The sequence below is a fragment of the Lineus longissimus genome, chromosome 14 (assembly GCF_910592395.1).
Source record: "Lineus longissimus chromosome 14, tnLinLong1.2, whole genome shotgun sequence".
Classification (NCBI taxonomy): domain Eukaryota; kingdom Metazoa; phylum Nemertea; class Pilidiophora; order Heteronemertea; family Lineidae; genus Lineus; species Lineus longissimus.
Genome location: NC_088321.1, coordinates 8,688,778 through 8,710,517, shown reverse-complemented (window position 1 = coordinate 8,710,517; position 21,740 = coordinate 8,688,778). Strand labels below are relative to the sequence as shown.

Below are 21,740 nucleotides of genomic sequence, written 5' to 3'. Positions count from 1 at the left end.
CATTTGCTACGAACCTTCTGGTGTTGACTGGCCTGGTGTCTTCTCTGTCACCCACGGCAAATCCCCGTCGTCCAAATCAGGGAATCCAACCTTGTTCCCTGCTAGTATGCGAATATCATAACTCGTAAATGGGTCGAGGTTGTTGATGATGTATTTGCGGGCAGTCCCTGGGACGCTCTCAACCATCTCTGATGGCTGGTTGTGGAGACGGTAGATCACCTTGTAACCTGTGACCACACCTTGAGCGATGAAGGGCGGAAGTTCACCCCATTCGACCTTGATGGAGGTCGGTGACATGGTTGTCAAGGTGACTTGAGGTCCGCCAACTGGCACTGAAATAGAAGCATGTGGTTAGACTGAAAGAATAAAACAAGTTTGACATATCATTTTGGAGCCGGCTTATCAAAGTTGGATGGCCCAAAGAAACTGCTGGAATGGTACCAGGAAATGGTCACCAGACCACAGTAAGATGGTTGGGCATTGTGAAGCCGGTGAAGCGACCACCAGTGAAGGTGCAGAGAGACGTAGAGACTGTTGCTACACACCGGCCACAGTGTACTCAATATCCAAGTGTACACTGAAAGGGGCACGCCGTTGGAAATTACTGGTGGTCCAGGAAAATAGAAATGCAGTTATACACAATGCCGTAGTGCAGTTTTTATTAAGCATACTTTGCTGAGTTTTGGTCTAGTGCGTATTTACGTAATTTGAAAACTTCCAATTGCGTAAATACATTTACATATTTAAAATATGAATTTGAGCAGTGCCGTCGTGTAGACAGATACACAAATACTGTCAATAATTATATAGATTTCAATTGTTCAAATTTGTAACGTAAAGCTATGGCCTTTAAACAAAATAAACTGGAGCTTTTTTGGTCAATTTCATGAATAATCCAGTTTTTCGAAAATAAAAATTGCAAAAAAAATCCAAAACTAATTTTTAAATCCTATACAAAAATTGCGCGATTTTCCAATTTAAAAACTTTTTTGTGAATTACAAAAAATGAAGTGGAAGGAAAATTAGGTGGTTTGAAATAATCCCGACGTGTTACTTTGACTTACATGCTTCACCCGTTTGTTGCACCACCATACGCGACCTGTCACTAGCGCCGGCTGGTGTGTAGGCGACGACATAGAATGTGTAATTGGTGAACGGTCGGAGATTCTCCATGACGTGATGGCTCAGTTGGACGACCTCCTGTTCCTCTGTTACGCTGGTTCCTAAAGAGAAATAGTCACTTTGAAAATTGAACCGAGATCTTACTGCGCTTAACTATTTTCATCATCATCGGGGATTGCTACCCGGAGTCCTTGTTGAGCTGACTGTATGGCTGGATGTTATGTTTTGTTAGGGCGAGTGGCAATGTCTTTGACATCACATTCCCTTTAATAAAGTTCATTTTCAGAGTAACCAAGTTATGCCTGGGTCCACTGTCCCCAAAGGGTGTTTGCACTCACAAGATTTCAAAAGATAAGGTGGCAGCCATCTTGGATTTGATGTAGGGACCCATCTTTCAATTGAGTTCTTTTTCTCTCAGTGTTTTGTCGTTCTATGACACCCTTCCTTTCCATCAGTGCTGAAGTTTGTTTCCTCAAAAACCGTTCAATAGAACAACTGGAGAGTGGGGGAAGGGGGGGGGGACTATTCTTACCCTCAGATGGATAGTAATGCACAGAGATGCCAATGATTGCATTCATAACCTGGGGTTCACACACCAGGTCGATGGCTCTAAATTGTGTCATGGAGATGCATAGGGGGTAGGGAGAATGAAGACAGTTCTGCTAGATTGTGCAGGGAGGAAGGGAGAATAAAGAACTCACCCTCAGATGGATAATAATGCACGGAGAACGCAATGATCGGTTTGTCGCCTTCATAATCTGGCGGTTCCCACTCGAGGTAGATGGCTTCACTAGATTTTGTCGAGGCTCGTAGATTCCTGGGTGGGGCTGGAGCGTTATCTGAAAATACACACACAAAGAGCTGAAGTTAACTTAACGAACCAGCTCCAACCATCTGCGTCACTGGGCCTGGGTTCTCCTGTCTCGCAAGTGTGCAGAAGAGATTCAAAATTAAATTGCAGCCTCGCACATGCACAGAAAAACATCAGCTTCAAAATGGGTGCATATTTAGAAAGGAACATATTACATCAGCGTAAAGTGAGACAAGATCTGAACAAAGAGTCTTGAACATCGCACAGCGGAAGTATGGCTTCAACCATGTGCAACGAGTTTAGACTACTGTGCAAGACAATTTCTTGTTGCCCTCAATGTATGGCAAGTTTGGAAAAACTTCAGTCAAAATGTGATTGCTGACAAGCCAGTTCGGTACCGGTAGCATGTGGGTTTAGTACGTCAGCATCCTGGAATCTGTTCATGGTAAAGAATGCTAACTGATAAATTTTTGTGGATTTTTGGAAAAACCTGACATGTCTGGTTTGTTTTGGTCAACATTTCAGCTCCAACTGAGCAGTTTTGGTGAGACAATCAGTACCAACAGTGAGGTATCAATTTCTATTCTAAAACATCTCAAATTAGATAACGAATAATGTGGTTTTTAATGCTTTTTGACAGCTTCCATATTTTGCACCAAAACTGAATTCAAAATGAGGCACAGTGGTTCATTTTAAAATCTAGATGTTTTTGAATACTGCACACAGGCAACATTTATCGCTATCTACTCGTGGCACAGATAGAAGTGATGAACAGGAGAGGCGCAGGCCTATAACATACATACAACATCGCAGAAACTACGTAAGAATGCCGAAAGTACATGGAAACTGAAGATGAAACATACCACTCCTCCTCCCCTGAATGGGTGCAGAGCTCCAGAGCACCAACACAAATATACACCACTCCATCGCATGAACGGTTCCGTTATGTAGCAATCGTATACATGGCACTATATTTTACTATTCAAACACTCCCGATGATTAATAGCACAAAAACATACACGAACTTTAAAAAATCAATGATATTTTTACATTTTTACTGGTGATGACCTCATTTTACATTGAAGAGGTCCTGGGAACAAGGATTTGAGATATTTTGAAATGGTAAGCCTCGTTCCCAGTGATCAGTTTCAATGGACTGGATATTGGGGCATCCAACTTGGAATGAGGATTGTTTGGTTTTGAGATAATAATGATAGTACATGTATCTTGTCTCAAGTTGCAATGTCAAGTGGAACCTCCCTTAGCCGACAACTCTCTAATAAGGACAACCTCTCTATTAAGGACACTACTTTTGCTCCCAAATTGGTAGTTTTCATTCAATTTTACCTCTCTAATCAGGACACCTCTCAAATAAGGGCAGCATTTGTCAGTCCCACAGGTGTCCTTAATAGAGAGGTTCTACTGTACAGTGTACTCTTTATATTCACCCCAATAAAGTCACCTGTTTTTTCAGGTATACACTCCTCCTGCTTAAAGGCCTACGTCATTCATTAAAAATTTTGAAATTGTAATTGAATTTTAAAATGTCTAATTGCAGAAATACCTACTAAATATAAACTTCAACATTGTCAGTCTGTAGACAGATATACAAATACTATGAATACCCAGTTTCAACAAATCTGTACACATAAGCCGCACTTACACCACCTGAAAATGGACCACCAATCTTGGTTCGGGAACCAATGCCGCACCATCGAAAATCCACCAAGCGCTTACACCAGCGCTGCAGCTAGTTATAAAATCTGGCTACAGATGGCGCGCAAACAATAAGCAGAACGCGGAAAGCCTTGGCAGAAAGCGCCATTTCGAAAGCGCTGCCTGGAGCCGAACCATCTAACTAGCTAATTGCCGATCCATTCGCGCGTACACCACGACAAAGCCGAGCTTTTAACAAGCCGGGCGAATTTGGACCATCAAGCTTGGTGGGACAAATTCGCTCGGCAATTTGTATCGGCAATGGATTGCCGAACCAATTTGTCGCGGCAATGTGGTGGTGTAAGTGCAATTGGTCCACCAATATTTCGTGGTGTAAGCGCAGCTATTATAACTGCACTACGGCATTGTGTATTTCTATTTAACTAGACCACAAGTAATTATGAATGGTGTACCCCTTTAAGCTCACACTACAACTGGCAAGGCAACTTTAAAGTTAAGTCTGCTGAGCTAATAACTTCCCAGGCTGTTGCCTGCCAGAGCTTAGCCAGGTTTCTGTAGCATAAAGCGACAAGAAGAATTGATGCTAGTTGTCCATCGCAGGTCAACTTCCCAGGTACCCATTTACCTCAGTGGAAAGAAGCAAGTAGAGTTAAGAGTCCTGCTCAAGAACACAAACACAAAACAGCAGTGATGTTTCCAAGAGTTGAACCTACGACTATGAACCTGGTGCTCCCTGAGCACTATGACACTGATCTCCCCGAAGTTACTTCACCCCAATTATAACATTCACGTAGGAAAATGATGTCGACAAGAAATGAATATCAGGGTGGTTCAGATTTCGATCCGAGAATGCGGTGACATTTTGACAATGTACATTGCGTTGCCTGTTGTCAAACATGCATTGAAACAGTGTGTCCTTATGTCTGACACATGTGTGCCTAGACCCCTACATATTGTTCATTTCTTGTTTAAACTGTCTCATCAATAAGACTCCATTATATCTTTAATACAGTTCAATCATTATGCCCATGCAATTCAAGGTATATCCCATTTCAACTTGCCCGTTTCATGGGTAATTTGCAAATACCTTAGAAACAATATTCTAAAATACCTGCGTGAGAATATTTTGTTCATTAATTGATAATGGATAATGTGTACAGCCTCGTTTTTACCACAGAGGTTTGGCTGAGACAACCTAGACCACTTGGGTTGGTGCAAAATGTGGAAGCAAAATCACATTATTTGATATATTTAATTTGAGGTGTGATAGAAAAAAATAGAAATTGAAACCTCACTGTCGGTATTGATTGTCTCACCCAAGCCCTCGGGTGGAGCTAAATTATTGTCCAAAACCTCGGCTACACCTCAGTTTTAGTGTATATTTTAGCTCCACCCTTGCGGTTTTGGTGAGACAACCAATACCTCCAGTTCGGTATCAATTCCTTGAACACAAAACAATTGAATCGAGGACTTAAACAGAGAAACAAAATCACCTCGTCCTCGGATCTAAATAAGAACTTCTCTACTTGCCACAGACCTTATAGAAATGAAAAGAGAATATTTTTCGATCTGCGTTTCAGGCTTCAGGTGACAATGGCCCAAACTGTGGTAAAAAAGTCCCATACATTTTTCACCCTACAGCTTAAACCAAACACAGTACTAGAGGCCTGACGGCCTGGATAGCTCCGCTGGTGGAATAATTAGACATTATGCTTGATGAGGGGAATGTGGTGCAGAAAATGTAGGAGGTACCACTGTTGTACCAGTGTACATTGCTGGTATGTAGTATTAAATGGGCTGAATGGAGTCTCGCCACTAGTCTCTGCCATGTGCTCATTACAGAGACTAGCAAGCCAATGCATTTTTCTCGTTGTGAAGCCATACTGCAGGTGATTGCCGGAAGCAATTGTGGAAAGAGGTTGGACTTTTTGACTTGATTGATGCGAGATTTTTTATTCCACAGACATACAGACATACATTGCACACAAGCATATGTTGTTGCAGACATGCAATACTTGTGTGGGCTATGAATGATGAGGAGTCATGTTATAGACCGTTTGCAAGAGGATAGGTCGCATCCTGAGAGGGCAAGAAATTCGTTCTACCGGTACATTAGGTTTGGGAGTGTGTCACTAAATTACTGGATGGGATTAAAGAATCTTGAAAGAGCTCAGCTGACACCTTGTTTTACTTTGTTCTGTTGAGTATGAAATGACATTGATGTCCAATCACTGCATAGGTTTTTGCGAAATGATATAATAGTGCTTTGAATGATCACAATGGTTGGCAGATATTGAAAGAAAATTTTTGTTTGAACTTTTGGCGACCGTTGTGTGGATTGAAAGTTGTCGAAGGAGTATTGAGCATGTGCCAATGTGACACATGTGGTAATGTGACAGTTCCTGAGCTAAATCAAGAATCTGCTAAGAAATGAGAAGGAATTGAGCAGATGTGTAAAGTTAACATTTATTTATTGAAAATAATTGTAGTTGTCCAGCAACTGATTGAAATTAACATACTCGGATTTGTAATCATAGGTAAAATTAATGTAATCAAAAATGAAATAACAGCAGTGATGAAGTTGTGAGTACAATGTTTGGAAATGATGCCTTTCCAAGGATGCCTTTCCAAGGATACCTTTCCAAGGATACATGTAATACTACAGGTACAGGAAGTATTCGCAATGATTGAAATTACGAGATGGATTGATACAGAATTATATCCAAGCAAGGGTGATATGGAATGAAATATTTTCAATGATTGAAATGATAGATGAGAACATATGAAATAACAGCAGTGATGAAGTTGTGAGTACAATGATTGGAAATGATGCCTTTCCAAGGATACATGTAATACTACAGCTACAGGAAGTATTCGCAATGATTGAAATCAGTAATGTTAAAAACACAGATCAGTTATGAGATGTAATATATAAAGTAACACTAATGATCTAAAATGCTGAAGATTACAAATGCGTATGCATGATGATAATATAACACTGAAGCAATATCTGCTATGACAAGATTGAGAATTGCTAAAATGAAATGTAGACATGTGGAGTAATTTTGCTGGTTGCCCTCTTACAACGATGGAGGCCTGTGATGCAAAATGTTGTTAACTGTTCAGGCTATTATGCATGTAGAAAGGTACAGGTTGCTGCTTTATTGACTGGTTGTGAGAGTAGAGATTATATTCGTTCTAGGATAGTATGTGACGGTGAAGTTGTCATCGTATTCAAGAAGGAATGACTCAATATGCTCAGCTGACGGCATCTCATCATGTTCTGATGTGGATGACACTGTGGATGCTTTGATAGCATCAAGAATTTCGTCCAAAGTATCAGATCTGAATGCAAGTTTGTAAGTTTCCTGAGTTTGTGTTTGAAATGTGCCATCGCCCTGGAAGATTTTCTTGGCTTTAAGTGCAAGTTGCTGGTTGCCACAATGGTCACAACGACATCTTGTGCCAGTATTAGAGATGAAAGCATTTAGGTGACTGCATGATAGACACTGATATTTTGTTGTTATTTGTATGGCAACAATTTCGGCCTGAATAGTTGCAGTTTCCAATTTGACATAATTGGTTAATGGTGGAATGTTAGTGATAGTGGTTTGTGGTGTAGTTGACAGGTGCTTTTCTTTCTCAAAGAATTTGACAGACACATTTTCCAACCTGTAAGTGTTATTGACCTGAAGCTGATCAATATTTTTGTCCCATGTGGACAGGTTAGTGATACCAGTGTCATCAGCAACATACTTTGTTTGCATTCTTATTGGTCCAGAGGCGACAGTTTTAGTTTCACATTTTGGGTTTTCACCAAGAATGACAACTTGAACATTGATTTTAGTATTTGGTGAAATGGTGGCAATTTTTTCAAGTTCTGTTGTAAACGGTGTGGGTGGTTTGTGCTCATAATGCAGCTGGTGGGATATTGGAGTCATTTTGGATTTGGATGCGAGTTTGAGATCTTGACCTGGATTCAAACGAGATGGAATCAAATTGTAGTTTTCAATCATGACTGGATTTTTTTCCTGCACAAGTGTTAACATAACAGTCCTGAAGATGTAGGGATCAAAGGTAATGCCATGGCAATACTGGTCCTGCTGTACTTGAAGCTCGAATGTGATGAAATTTTTTCTCTCCTGAACAGCATGTAGGTACCCTTGCATCTGATTTTGTGTGTGATCTTTTTTTGGTGTTAGTGCAGTAGTTGAACTTGTAGAAACCTTGGTACCTGAAAATACAAGGTCATTCTGAAGATAAGTGAAGTAGAAACAAAGGAAGTGATGAATATTTACAGATATTATAAGGAAAAAGGATCCAGAATCTTTCAAGAAGAAGTAAGGTAAAGAAGGACTTTTACCAGAAGTGGTTTTTTTTATTAACCTTTGCTGTCACATTGAACATAATTTTTCTTGGTGATGTACTTGCAAAATGTGCTTCTCCTCTTAGTCTAGGATCTACAGCTTTGTGGTGTTCTATCTTCTTTAATTCAGGTATAGTTGTTCTTTTAGGACAAAACACTTTACCTGATAATGTTGTTGTCTGTTCACGTTTGTTCATAGCTGTGGTAGAAGTTGATGGAAGGGCTGTAAAAATTTAAAAAGTAAAATTCAAAACTGGATTTATTTGGTGATAATGCTGACAAACCTGAAGAAAAACCCAAAAGAGGTAAGGCCCAGTTTGTTTTCAGTTGCTACTTCTTTAAAAAAGTTTTTATAGATCCTCCAATTTCTTATTACAGGCATCTTCAAAACCCTCTGCTGATATTGACTGAATTATTGCTGTCATTGACATTTCAAGAGACAACACTTACGTGATTTTTTGTTTATTTTTTCTGGGCTGAATAGTATCTTCTGTTTTGGTGGAGTACAAATGGATGGAGGAGCTGTAAAATAGGGACAAATATATAAAAGAATAGTCTTTTGACATTGTAATACAGAGTGAAATGATTTTATGTTTCTAAGGTGTGTCATCAGCTTTTAGCCTGTTCGATTGGATAGTCTGAATTCAACCCCACATAACGTCTGTCACCAAGTATTAGCGACTAATAATAAGTTTGTAAGATGTTTTTCAAGCACCTTAGTAGATGAAGAGAGAAAATGGGTAATGGCTGCAGTGTTCTGATGTCTTTGTTGCATAGATGAGGTATTTGACAATGTCATTAGGAGAGTAGAAAATATTGTAACGATGCAGCAGAGTGAATAAAAGAATGGTCTCCAAGAGTGACTGTGTGTGGTAATTGCAGTTATTTCCATTTTTTGTTTGAAATTCGTTGTTTAGGGTTCACTCCAAGGTATTTTATGGGTTCAAAATATACCTGTTGTTTCAACGTGGGTCTTCTGCTTTTTGGGAGAAGGGGTGGGCAGTTGCTTCTTGTTTTGTTTTCTTAGAATAGGAGATGCGATTGCTGAAATCATGAAAATACTCATAGGTTAACAGGCAAATGACAAGACAGTTGATGCTATGGAGTAGATAGGTCAGATTTTACAATTGGTATCTCTTTCATAACTGATAAAATTCATGATCATCTCTTGTATGAAGGAAAAGTAGTCATGTTTAAAAATGAGGCACTTTGATGATACATCTCCATTTTTTGTTTGAAATTTGTTTGTTCAGAGTCCACTGAAGTGAGTGGACTGTAAGGTACATGTATTTTATGGGTGCAAAATATACCTGTTGTTTCAATGTGGGTCTTCTGCTTTTTGGGAGAAGGGGTGGACAGTTGCTTTTGTTTTCTTAGAATAGGAGATGAGATTGCTGAAATAATGAAAATATTCATAGGTTAACAGGCAAATGACAAGACAGTTGACGCTATGGAGTAGATAGGTCAGATTTTACAATTGGTATCTCTTTCATAACTGATAAGAATTTATGATCATTTCTGCATGAAAAGTAGTCATGTTTAGAAATAAGGCACTTTCATGACTTTGCCAAAAGAATGGAAATATTGGATGCTAGATGTGGGCTTCCAGAAGAACGAGTAAGAAGACTTGGATATTGGATGTTATAGAAGGTTTTTTTTGTTATTCCACCGGACATTTTATCTTGCACTAATGTGGAATAGAAGCTGTTGTCTGAGTGTCATATTTACCTGTGATTTTTGTATCAACTTTTCCTGTTTCAGGAACCACTGCCACTGCTTTCGTTGAGGTGTGAGCTGGAGATATATGTGCATCTGAAACACGAGTTGTGAAGGAGTTATACTCATATGACTTAAATATGTCAGATGTTACACTAACATGACAAATAAGTTAGATCTGTTTCAACTGTGAATCAAATAATAAGTAAGCGTGTTCAGTAGACATGAAATATAACTACGTTTTAAGAAGATTATAAAGGTATTGGGCAAATGTAAGAGAATGATTTTTACTTTAAGGCACCTCAGAAAGACAGGAGTCGAGTTAGAGATGCAGTATCCTGCAACAGTTTTGCAATGCCTCATATACAGCTTCTAGAATCTTTGTTCTCTACAAAGAAGTATAGAGTTGGTAGAGTGTTAAATTTTGGTCTGGGGTTTAGAGATTTTATGTAAATAGGCATTTCATTTAGGGTACTGTACTGCTATTGAAGAGACCTGTAATAAGAAATTGGAGGATCTATAAAAAACTTTTTTAAAGAAGTAGCAACGGAAAACAAACTTGGCCTTACCTCTTTTGGATTTTTCTTCAGGTTTGTCAGCATTATTACCAAATAAATCCAGTTTTGAATCCATATTTACATCAGCGATGGTCTCATTTGATAACTGAAAAAAGAAAAATATTGCAAATTGAGTAAATTTTTTCTACAACTGATGGCAAATGCTATTGATTTCATGAAAAGAAGACCAAGTCTATTGTCTGCACCCTGAATAAACAAAAACATAATCATTATGTGTATTCAAAACACATTGGCAATCAGTGAGATAGACTGGGACCCAAAACCGTTAATACTGAAAGGACAAGCATTTGCATATTGTGTGGAGGCAAGTTGACCAGAAATCACTTCTTTACTTGTGACAATTTAGGAACATTGCAGTGATAATATATTGTGGTCAGATATTACTGATGTGATGACTTCAATGTTCGGTCTCATGTTAGTAAATGCCCAGTCAATAAGTGTGTTGTAGATGGTTGTTGGTTGCACAATAAGTTGTGGGCTACAAAGAATGGATTCTATTTTTGAGACTGTGGCGTAGTTTGTAGCAAGTGAAGCATCTATATTAAAGTCACCAACTATGACATATGGAAAGTCATAGTTAATGCAAAATTTCATTTTTTGCATTGTTGTTTTGAGGGTCGGTATTGTGCAATTATTTGATTTATAGAATACAATTATTTGAATATATCCATTTATTGGAGATAGTGCAGATACAATGGAGTATTCGAATTCATTGTGAGATACATGGTTTGTATATAGGATGCTGTATGTTTTTTTCAAGTATAGGGCTATACCATGAGGTGGGCGTACATGAGTGGATTGAGTTTGGTCATTTCGGATGATATTATGGAAATTCGGTAATAGGTAGTCATCATTGCTGTCAGAAGTTCTGAGACGAGATTCTGCTAGAGCTACAATATCAGCACAGGTGTAATTTAGATCAGGCTGTATATCTTTGTAGTGCAGATGCAGTGAACGTATGTTCTGGAATAGAATGCGATGCTTATCAGGTGACAATTGCGAGACTGGTGTATAACAGAGTTGGACCTGTTTTTCATTTCGTAATCTTGCCATTTCAAGAACCACTTTGTTATCCAATGATATTTTTTTCTCATTTAATTCTAGTATATATAAATTTTGAAGCTTAGTAACTCGACTAAGAGCTGTGTAATGAATATGTGAACACTTTTGGAGGCCTAGGTGGATGACAGCTGTTGGTACTGTATATCCCTGGGTTTTATGTATTGTCCTGGCTGCTGAAGGGCAAAGGGGAAATTGTTGGCGTGACATCATGCTACGAAAACAAGAGAAAGCTCTGGTAACAGCAAATATTGGAAGCCATTCACTGCTAATATGTTGTTTATAGAAATGTTTGTGCTTGGAGCGCCAATTGCGACCTATCTTAACATCATTGAATTTCACCCAAATTATAGCTGGTTTTTCTTTATTGTCTCTGAACTCAATGTGTTTTATGATACATGAAGCTCCATTGGTAAGGCCATCTTCCACATCTAAATTCACTGTGCAGTCATATTGAAGACCAATTGCCAATTTAAGGTTGGTCATCAAGTTACCTGTAAAAGTCATTTTTGTGTATTTTTCAGAATTGGCAAGATGCCAGTAAGCTTTTTCCTTCATATTGTTAGGAACATTGCCTATTATGCCTGTTTTTGAATGTACTGTGATTTTTTCTGTCATTGCCAATTCATATATAACTTCGTTGAAGTTGTTTACTTCTTCATTTAATCTGAACATGTGTGGAGCTTGTAAAGGATAATCAGGAGAAGATTTGGCAATTATTCTTTCCTTCAATATGTTAATGTCTTCAGTAGTTTGATTACCTTGTCGGAGTCTGTTTAACAGTTCGGCATAAATTCTATCATCTTTCTGGCGCATTATTTCAGTTAATTCATAAATGAAGAAGTCTTCCCAAAGATGAGTTCCCAAGGGACAATAATTTTCACCGAGAATTTCAAAAATCCATCCATATGCACATGGTTTTAGTTGGAAGAGGTCACCTACAAGGATAACATGGAGATTACCAAAGAATATGTGTTTTTGATCTTTTTCAGGGATTTGTTTCAGTTGGTTTAATCTATCACTGATCTGTTTTAACATCATATTACTTACAAGGGAAATTTCATCAATCATAACCACAGATAAATGCTTATATTTGTTATAAGCAGTTTGCAATTGCTCAGTACTGTATGGCTGAAATGGCTGGTGGACAGGTATATTAAATGCACTGTGCAAAGTAAGCCCTTCAATGTTAAATGCAGCAGTACCAGTTGGTGCACATTTGAGTACTCTGATGTGGTCAAGATCACCAACTGTTTGTGTCACAAGATATCTTTGCAGTGATTGGTACAATGTGCGAATAAGAACTGATTTTCCAACTCCTGCTCCTCCAGTTAAGAATAGACGCAATGGTTTCGTTTTGTTTCGTATCGAATGGTTTATATGAATGAAGATATCTCTTTGTTTACTATTTAGTATTCGCAACAAAGCATAATAATCCTCATCTGGAATACATCCTCGTAGCAGTTTATCATTTACAGTGGTTCCCATATGTAAGTCATTGCTTATATCGTATTGTTGTTGTTGTGTTGTTCGCTTTGGGTCGAAGAAATCAAATTGGTGACTAGGCGTAGAGCATTCAAATTGATCATCACATTCTTGTTGTGATGTAGATGGAGCAATATCTGCTTCATTATCTGCTTCATCTTGTTGTGGTCTCTGCATGGCTATATCTACAGCATTGGAGTGGTTGTCATATTTCAATTGTTTTGGCAATATTAGAGTTTTGATACTATCAAAATGTGCTGAATAAGTGGCATAGGTCCCAATCAAATCATTTATTTCATCGCGCCAAGGCCAAAAAAGAAGGAGTTGTTCTCGAAAGTAGTTTTCAGGATCATTTTTTTCACTGTAACGAACATAACGTATAACCTTTGCTTTATCTCTTGATTTTATTTGTATACCACTAGGTAAAGTAATGTTAACATAATCAAGTGCATCTTCTTCTTGAGTGGAAAGGTTAATGGAACTGTTGTCCATTTCACAATCTAAGCTGTCTTCAGTATTATCTTCATAAGGATATAAATCAGTTTTATTCATGGATTTAGGATATATGATATTTAGAGTTGCTATGTAGTCAGCTAAACAGTAACGATTTAGATCTTTTGGACGTTTTGAATACCTAATAATATCATTGGAAGAATAGATATCTGTTGAATCTCCTAGTTCTTTAAGTACTGTTTCAGATTTCAGTAGGCGGGTTCTATCTTCTGGAGGAGAGGTATTAATAAAGACAACCTGTCTGGTTTTTTTAGTTAGTGGTAATTGCAAGGCCAAGTAAGCTGCTTCTTGAGCAGATACTTCTGTGGCATTCAGAAATTTATTTCCAATTGATCGAACTTGTGTTCGGAGAGTGCTATTTCCTTGTCGCGCTTCTTTACAAGCATTGTGTAATAGTGAACTCATTCCTCGTTGACTCTTGGAGATATATTCAGTTATGTAGACTGCACAGCTGAAAGGATCTAGGATAAATTGGATGTCATGATTTGCTCCCCATGCTGTGATTAGATTTTTCATATAAGGATTTATTCTTATCTCCTGAAGACTTCGTTTTAAGAAAATTTTTGGAGTTTTAATTGATGTTCGAATTGCAAGGATATAATCTTCATATGTACAATTCACCTCATCCAAGAATTCCTCAAAAGACTGATCACAGCCATCTTTTTTTGAATCCAGACTTATTTTGATTCTTTTATAGAAATCAGTATATTTTGCAGGGTCATCTCCATCATATGGTTCAAGCAAAACTGTTCTAGGCATAGGTGGGATAGGAAAACCAAATCGGCACAATGCTTTTCCCTTCTTTCGACAAGATCTTGAATGTTTATGTTTTTGCATGAGTATTAGTTGTAATATTTCTTCTGAGACATTAACTGAACATGAGACATGTTGATCTACAAACTTTACTATGTCAGTGTCTGAATCAATGCCATATCTAGGAGCATTTCTTATCCAAGTCATCATGTGTATGTGAGCAGATCCTCTATGCTGGAACTCAACCCTATATACAAAATCATCAATAATGCCTAGTGGGTGAAATGGGCCTCGTAGCACATTTTTAATGAATTTGTCTACTCTGTCATTAAAATAGCGAGCGCATGTTACAGGATCTTGGCTTATTAGTCTAGTTTTATCTTCCCAAGTTAGTTTATTTTGTTTACATTCTTCTGTATAATCTTTTTTGTCATTTAATTTGCCAAGTATGATAATGAGGTCATGCCATTTGGTATCTGCTGCACTGAGAGATATAAACCACTGTGGTATACCAAGTTGGCGAATCATAGCTAAAATATCTTTTTTACAATGGCTAAGGTAAGGTGGGGAGTTTCTTATAGTGCGAAAGATATAATAACCCTCGTCAAGTTTAGCTATCTGTTGTTGTGTTTCTGGTTGCAGTATTTCCTGAGCGCTGTACCGTTCTCCTTTCCTCTGTACACGTCTCATTGCTAATGTACCTTTATCACAGACTTGCTTGATTTGTAACTTCTTTGCTTTGAAAAATAGATTAGGGACATTCTGACTAACACGACGATCTTCAGCCCGCAGTTGCCACTTACAAACATCACTGTAGTGCAGTTTGGGATTATTTGAGTTCTTTTCTCGATCATGTGGCATCCTTTCACCACAAAATATTGTGGGAAAGGATAAATATTCAGCATCTTCATCTTGAAAGAGACTGAGAGGACTTCGATCTTCACCTGGAGCAAATGTTAAAGGACGAACACGTTCAATGTTTTGGTCATCTAGCATTGTGTCAAGGTTTCCAGAGGCTGTTTCATCTGGATCAAATTCACTAAATGTGTCTGATATATCAGAATCAACATCATTATCATCATTTATATGGGAAATATTATTTGTGTCCATTTTGTCAGTGTCTGAAGAATTCTTATTTATTGCTTGCATCCAAAGGTCATCAATGGTAACATCAGCATCTTTGTATAGTTCTTTGGTCAGAAGATAATGCAAAGCAGCTATGACTGCCATTGGCCGAACATTCTCTTTATATTGATTTTTCTTGTACACTAATCTTTTTTTTAACGATATTGGAATTGTCTCAGCCATGTCTAAAGTTCGAGGTAAGGATCTGATAACTGGCGCTATGTCTACAGGAACATTCACTACTGCACCTTGTAGCTGTAGTTGATTACCTCTGGGTAACTGATAAATTGTCATGAAAGGAATTCGAAGTGAAATTAGACGTTCTTCTAGAGGATGCAACTGTAGCTCTGGAGGTTTTCTTGGAAATTGGAAACCATTTATGAAAGCTAATTTTGGTATCTTCTTCTGTTTCAAGGCGTTATGACAAGTATTGCACAACCATTCACATGAATCAACTGATAATTTGCGAGTGAAGCATTTAGCTTTATAATCATCATCAACTGATTTGAATGTTGCAGTGATTTTGATTACTGAATGAGAAAACCATGTCTGATGACAGCAAGTGCAAACATATATTGGTCCAGTCAAGAGAGATTTGTGGAACTTGTCGATACAGACATCTAAATTTGGCCCATATTTTTGCAAATCCTTTTTACTATTTTGATTGCTTTGATTAGGTACATTTTTATTAAGAGTACACGTACACTTTTGTTTACAACATCTATCATCATCACTGATTTTCCTCTTCATACCTCGAGATTGTATTTTGTTGCTTTGCTGACAATCAGCCTTTGTTATCACTTGTGACTTCATAGCTGGCAATATTGTGACTTCTGGTATATAATTATTGTCTTTATAAGTCTGCAGTTTCTTTGCTTGGTCATGAAAATAATTGTCTATGTTATTTGTAATTGCTGTGGTTTTTATAATATTTCTGGTAGTGGTAGTATTATTGTTATAATTATTAGAAATAGTTTTTCCCTCAATAATTTTTGCTGAAGTTGTAGGGGTCATATGAGGGCAAGTAAGCACCGCACTATTCGGTAATATTTCTTCTGCTGCAACAGAGTATGTATGGATAGATTCAACTGATGTGACGAATTCATAATGATTCTGTTTATTTCTAATATATAGCGATTTTTGTCCAACTATCACACTAGAATCAACAATTGTGGGAGTATATCGATGCCATTTCCATTCAGCATCATAATCATTTTGTTTATAAGTATAGATATCTGTTTTTAGAAAATGTGCTGTTCCAGTAATTTCTAGACTAGTTGCCCATGTGCCTGATAATTCCATCAGGGTGTTTTGAATATAATGATCAATTGTTGAACATGACAAAGGCAAAAGAGCAGTAAAAAGATGATTTTGGAGTTTGATGTGATGAACTACTTTTTCTCTGATCAAAAGATGATGTTGCTCAGATCCAAAAACTGCATATGATACACAACGGAAAAAGCAGTTACCATCTGGTTCTATTGGTTGGACAGTTCTTGGTCTGCATTGTTGAAGATGAGTATGAGTTTCTTCACAATACCATGTTTGTATTAATGGAGGCCTTGATGTAAAAAGATACTGTTTTTGCCATTGCCATATCAGATCAATGGCATGGAATGTGAACATCTCAAAAGACGTTCTTTTAAATATTAGACTACTGCTTGGGGAATCTTTGAACAAGCTCAATTTGTCATTTTCATGCTTGTTTATGATTGATTTCATTCTAATAGATGCTGAAGTATCTTTTAGTACAGGTGGTTTACCATTTGCAATTGTATTCTGAAAGGATGAAATTAATGGGCATGACGAAACATCTGGAATGTTAAATATAGGCTGTGAAACGGAAGCTTTTATACGAGGTTTTTGACAATATTCTATTCGTTTGATGGGAGTAAGTTCAAATGGTGCATGCACATCATTGGTAACAGAAGATGATATCTTTCTGAGTTGTGCACATAATGAATTAAATGAACGGAACAGTAGCAAAACACATTTTCCATTTGAATCTAATAGACCTGAAGTGTTTCTTGCATGAGAATCAAACAAGTAGAAGTCATCATGAGAACTTTTTATTATGGCTATACTGGAATCTTTTATACAAATAATACAAGAGGCATTATTGTCACCAGACTCCAAGGCCAGGTTGAGAGCTGTCTCCAAGCTGTATTCCACACCATTGTCATTTCCATTCATACTGCCTATAAATGAAGTACTATATTTGATAGATGTATATTTTTGTTTTAATAAGATAACTTTAGGCAGATCATCTGGACGCAGCAGATCATGTGGATTGGTCATTCGAACATGACGGTACAATTCATCACCAATGTATAAAATATTATGGATATCATCCATTATCCACTGATTTACTGATTTAATATGTTGATACAGAATAGCTGTCATGGCATTTGGTATACACTGTCTTCCACGAGAAAAATCTGGAAATATGGAGGACCCTTGATGATATTGACCCTGAAGTAATAATTGACACTCATTTGGCCCGGGATTGGTCTCAACATCATTAGACAGCTGTAATAGCAATTTGGAATAGACTTGATTATAAATATGCCAAGTCAGAACAGTCATAAATTTTACACAGGTAGAAGTTTTTTTCAGTCGAATCTGGTAAAATACCATATCGTATAGATTTTTATAAATATTGGAAAATAATATCATGTTGAATGACACTTTGCCTTTCTGTAATTCTTTGCCTAGTATTCTAAGGCAGTGTAATCCAATGGACATCCTATATTGCTGCAGTGATATTCCCATTTTTAGCAATGTATAGACAGAAATAAGTGAAATTTAAAGGAATTATTTGTTTTTATTTTGTTTTGTTTGTCTTTGATATTCTTGCTCAAGTCAAAAGACTCAACTGGCAAAGATATAGCGTTTAAAGTCCAGTAGACTATTGTTGATAGAGTCTGAAGACTCCACAAGTAAGGATTTTAAGTCCTGAGGACTGTTTTAAGTCCTGAGGACTGTTTTAAGTCCTGAGGACTGTTTTAAGTCCTGAGGACTGTTTTAAGTCCAATGGACTTTTTCGTTTTGTTGGAGTTTCAATCCCACTCCCAGTTGCTCAATATAGTGTGAAAAGTCCTTTTCACATTGATGGACGATTCACTTCAGTTAGTGGAAATACTTTGTGGAATTTTGGTCACAGTTACGATTGACATTGAATCTGAAATAATAAGAAAGAAAAACAAGCATAGCGTAAATGTCCCTGTCGCCATGGGCATGGGTACTCACTGACACTCACTATCAAAAATGTGTTACCAATACCAGAATCTCTTGTTCTTGAAATCATAGACCAGAAGGCAATTTTCATGATTTTTACAAAGCGCTCCAGGTGAAATTTAAAACTCGAGTGATGGAATTCGGAAAAAATTGGATGAATATTAAGTCAGTTCTAACACTTTATGTGTTTTTGGTTTAGGCCCCCTAGTGGCCAACTCGAGAATCAAACTTGACCAATATTATATTTTGACACGACACACTTTTGGGCCACCCTCTATCAAGACACTAAATTTAAAGCCAAAAATGTCGTTCAGAAGTTACAGAGCTGAAGGGAATTTTCATGATTTTCAGAAAGCACCCCCCTATGATCCAGAAAAATGACTCAAACTAAAAACTCTGGCGATATATCGTGCACCTTTGTTAGGTTAGTACACCCTAAAACTCTGGTAAAGATGAGACAAATATTAAGCGAGTTCTGACACTTTATGTGTTTTTGGTTTTGGCCACCTGGTGGCTAACTCGAGAATCAAATTGAAACTTGACCGATTTTTTGACTTGACTCATAGGTCGATTCCATTCTCCTCCTAGGCTTCTTGTTGCCAGAGTGGCAGACAGTGGCGGGAAACGTCTAATGGGGGGGGGGGGGGGGGGGTAGGGCAGAACGTCTTTGAGGATGGGACTTGATCCCTGAGGTAATATTTGGGGACACTACATGTAGTTACAAAGAGAGGCTCTCGGCAGGGAGTTGGTGTATTCTTATCTTATTGATTCTCGTGGGTTGTTTGCGGGGTTCATGGCAAAATAGGGGGCTTAAGTTATTGTGCCCCACGCGGGACCGGCTGATGCAACGAAAAAATCAATCCCTTACTCACATTTTTTCGTACGCTGATGTACTACACATGTTATGATTCAAGAGTAACCCCCCCCCCCTCCCCCAGGCCTAAGCCTACAGTGCCACAAACGTCTCACCTTTTTTCCACTATGATTTTGACTACCAGGTCATGAGTATGATGAGGTGATTGAAAACTGAAAAGACAAGAACAGAACTGAACAAGAGGAGTCGCATTTAATATCGGTACATTCTTGATTCTGTGGAACTGTGTCTTTTTTTTCTGTTTGTAATGAATGGCTCACTGTATATAAATTGAAAAATACCCTGACCCTTTTCAACACCCTGCTCACGGCCGTACCGTACCGTATACCGGTGAGGCAAACATGACAATAGGCCTACAAGAAACATGCCCAATCGATCATGGGTAGGCCTACAGCCATCGTTTGACTCGGCATATTAAACGAAAAGAAAGCTGAAAACGCCAGCGTCTCGCCATGAAAGTAATCTAAGAGATTTGTTCTACAATATGATTCAAGAAATGACACTTGCCACAGGCAAAAGCCGTAAATAAATCAAGATGAATACAAGAACATAAATTCTTCTCACCTCTCCAATTTCTTATTCTAGCGATTCTGCGCAGTTAATTTGGCCCGTTGCCAAAACTTCTACTCGGCACTACTTTACATCAACGTAACTTAAACTGCTGCGTTAAATGCACCGAATGTCAATAAAAACACACAAACCGTCTTCAAATAACTTATTACATGTTTGAACACTTTAAAACGCATCTTCCTCAAATAAACAAACAGCCCTTTATCACTTCTGAAGAACTCGGATATCAGTCCGCTAATGATTTAATAATATCGTGTGACGTCGTGCATGACCCGGGGCTACTAATATCCTATTATCCAATCAGCAACGAGCAGGCCGAATATTTGCATGCGAGGTAAACAATCGTTCGCATGGACATGCACATACAATGCGAGCCATCTTTCATGTAGGCAAATTTGGCTGGACAAATTTAACCAAAGGAAACCTGGATGACCGGCAGTGTAATCCCATGTGAGTAATCCAAGGGATTGACTACTATATGATTCAAGAAATAACACAATTGCCATTGAAAATAGGCCTACTAGTAGCAAATCTAAGATAAAGCACAAGAAAATAAAACTCTCTCACCTCGCTTGTCCAGAGACAGCTGATAGTTGGATGGCGTATCCTGAGGTATTCAGGGCTTATTCGAAATGTGTGACGTCAGGAACCACGGATGGCGCAATAATAGTGATAAGGCTTCGTATATTGTAAGGTTTCATAAATAAATTCGGCAAAATAATGGCCAACACGTCGAATATAAAAGCATACTTACATTGACAATCGAAAAAAAGGAGCAAATATCACATTCCAAGTGCAAGTTGCGACGATCTCATATAGAACTACATTTTTGTATTACATTTCTGTGCGCCTGCTGATTATGACCCAATTGTGAGCAAGCCCATGCAGAATCCAACCTCGGCTACAAATGCTTCGACATATACCTATGTGCAGCAAGGTCAGTGCATCATAAAAACAGGCTGAATCGTGGTTTTTATTTACATTTGATCAGCTGTTGAGCAGACGATAAAATCTATTAATTAAGTTATAAATCATAATTACGGTGCTTTTAGTTTTTCTCCTGTAAATTGCAAAGCCTATCGAAATAATGCTTCAGAATAGTGACATCCTGGCACATGTGCTGCTGAAACTGAGCAGATTTTAGCTATTTTGCAGAAAAGTAGTTCTTCCAGCCCCCCTATCAAAAAGAGCCAAAGCATAAGCTACGCGGCTTATGCCCAGCGTAGCTAAAAATGTACTAATGTTCTATTTCAACTGAATCAACATGCAAAAATGTTAAAAGATAACTCAATCGCAAACATTATCATAGTTTCAGCCAACTTAAAAAGTTGGGGCAATGTCGCCCCCAGGGCCACTGTCACCCCACTTCACCACAATATCTTGGAAGGTACTTTTAATGTAATTGCCCAAAATTGTGTTGATCACTTTATAATTAATACAAGCCCTACTTCTCATGTCGGACAGAGGCGAAACAAGGCCGACGCGAACAAGCTACTTGAAACTTGAGTGGTTTGAGGGCCTACTCAACACACAGTTTCCCCCCCCCTCAACAAAGAGTGTATTATTGTACTGATAACATTGTCTGCATCAACTTAAAGAAATAGTCAGCTTTTTACTGCAGTATGTTTGTCCTTCTGTTGGTTCATCAGTAAACTATTTTTCTGAACGTGTTTGATGCTTTTCCAATTTTGTTTCAACTCTTAGACAGAAGAAAAACGCATTATTCGTTATTTTCAGTACATGCAAGTCCTGGTGCGCAAGACCTTTCTGGCGACGTGAGTGCATGCCGAGATCCGAGTTCACGTCACCCCACTATTAAGATGCAACGTCATTTGCATTTATCGTTGCAGTTGC

At 38.0% G+C, this 21,740-nt stretch overlaps 3 protein-coding genes across 4 annotated transcripts in view; all 3 read right to left on the bottom strand.

Moving 5' to 3' along the window:
- LOC135499100 (protogenin-like) overlaps window positions 1-21,740 on the bottom strand; it is a 139,758-nt gene that overhangs the window by 47,170 nt on the left and 70,848 nt on the right. The window contains exons 9-11 of the mRNA XM_064789760.1: window positions 1,824-1,961; window positions 1,065-1,223; window positions 15-332 (exon numbers count right to left, since the gene is read on the bottom strand). Of these exons, the coding sequence (XP_064645830.1) occupies window positions 15-332; window positions 1,065-1,223; window positions 1,824-1,961 (615 nt within the window). The remainder of the gene's footprint in view (window positions 1-14; window positions 333-1,064; window positions 1,224-1,823; window positions 1,962-21,740) is intronic.
- Window positions 6,065-21,097, bottom strand: LOC135499104 (uncharacterized). Of its 2 annotated transcripts, none has more exons than XM_064789763.1 (9): window positions 20,454-21,097; window positions 19,412-19,468; window positions 10,262-10,355; window positions 9,705-9,788; window positions 9,287-9,370; window positions 8,931-9,020; window positions 8,427-8,498; window positions 8,140-8,199; window positions 6,065-7,844 (listed from the first exon to the last, which is right to left on the bottom strand). In XM_064789763.1, the coding sequence occupies exons 3-9, from the start codon at window positions 10,323-10,325 to the stop codon at window positions 6,772-6,774; spliced, it is 1,527 nt and encodes a 508-aa protein (XP_064645833.1). In that variant the 5' UTR covers window positions 10,326-10,355; window positions 19,412-19,468; window positions 20,454-21,097; the 3' UTR covers window positions 6,065-6,771. The 2 variants fall into 2 exon arrangements, with proteins under 2 accessions (XP_064645833.1, XP_064645834.1); XM_064789764.1 differs by lacking the exon at window positions 20,454-21,097 and adding an exon at window positions 19,881-20,416.
- Window positions 12,264-19,057, bottom strand: LOC135499178 (uncharacterized). Its single transcript, XM_064789844.1, has 2 exons — window positions 14,742-19,057; window positions 12,264-12,267 (listed from the first exon to the last, which is right to left on the bottom strand). Exons 1-2 carry the CDS (start codon window positions 17,975-17,977, stop codon window positions 12,264-12,266), a joined length of 3,240 nt encoding a protein of 1,079 aa, XP_064645914.1. The 5' UTR covers window positions 17,978-19,057.

Bases quoted from the DNA above. Each gene is read 5' to 3' on its own strand.
- LOC135499104 (XM_064789763.1), bottom strand. From the start codon at position 10,325: ATGGATTCAAAACTGGATTTATTTGGTAATAATGCTGACAAACCTGAA. The intron at 9,789-10,261 runs GTAAGGCCAAGT...CTCGTGTTTCAG, and splicing joins TGAAGAAAAATCCAAAAGAG to ATGCACATATATCTCCAGCT. The intron at 7,845-8,139 runs GTAAAGTGTTTT...TTGTATTTTCAG, and splicing joins ACAGACAACAACATTATCAG to GTACCAAGGTTTCTACAAGT.
- LOC135499178 (XM_064789844.1), bottom strand. From the start codon at position 17,977: ATGGGAATATCACTGCAGCAATATAGGATGTCCATTGGATTACACTGC.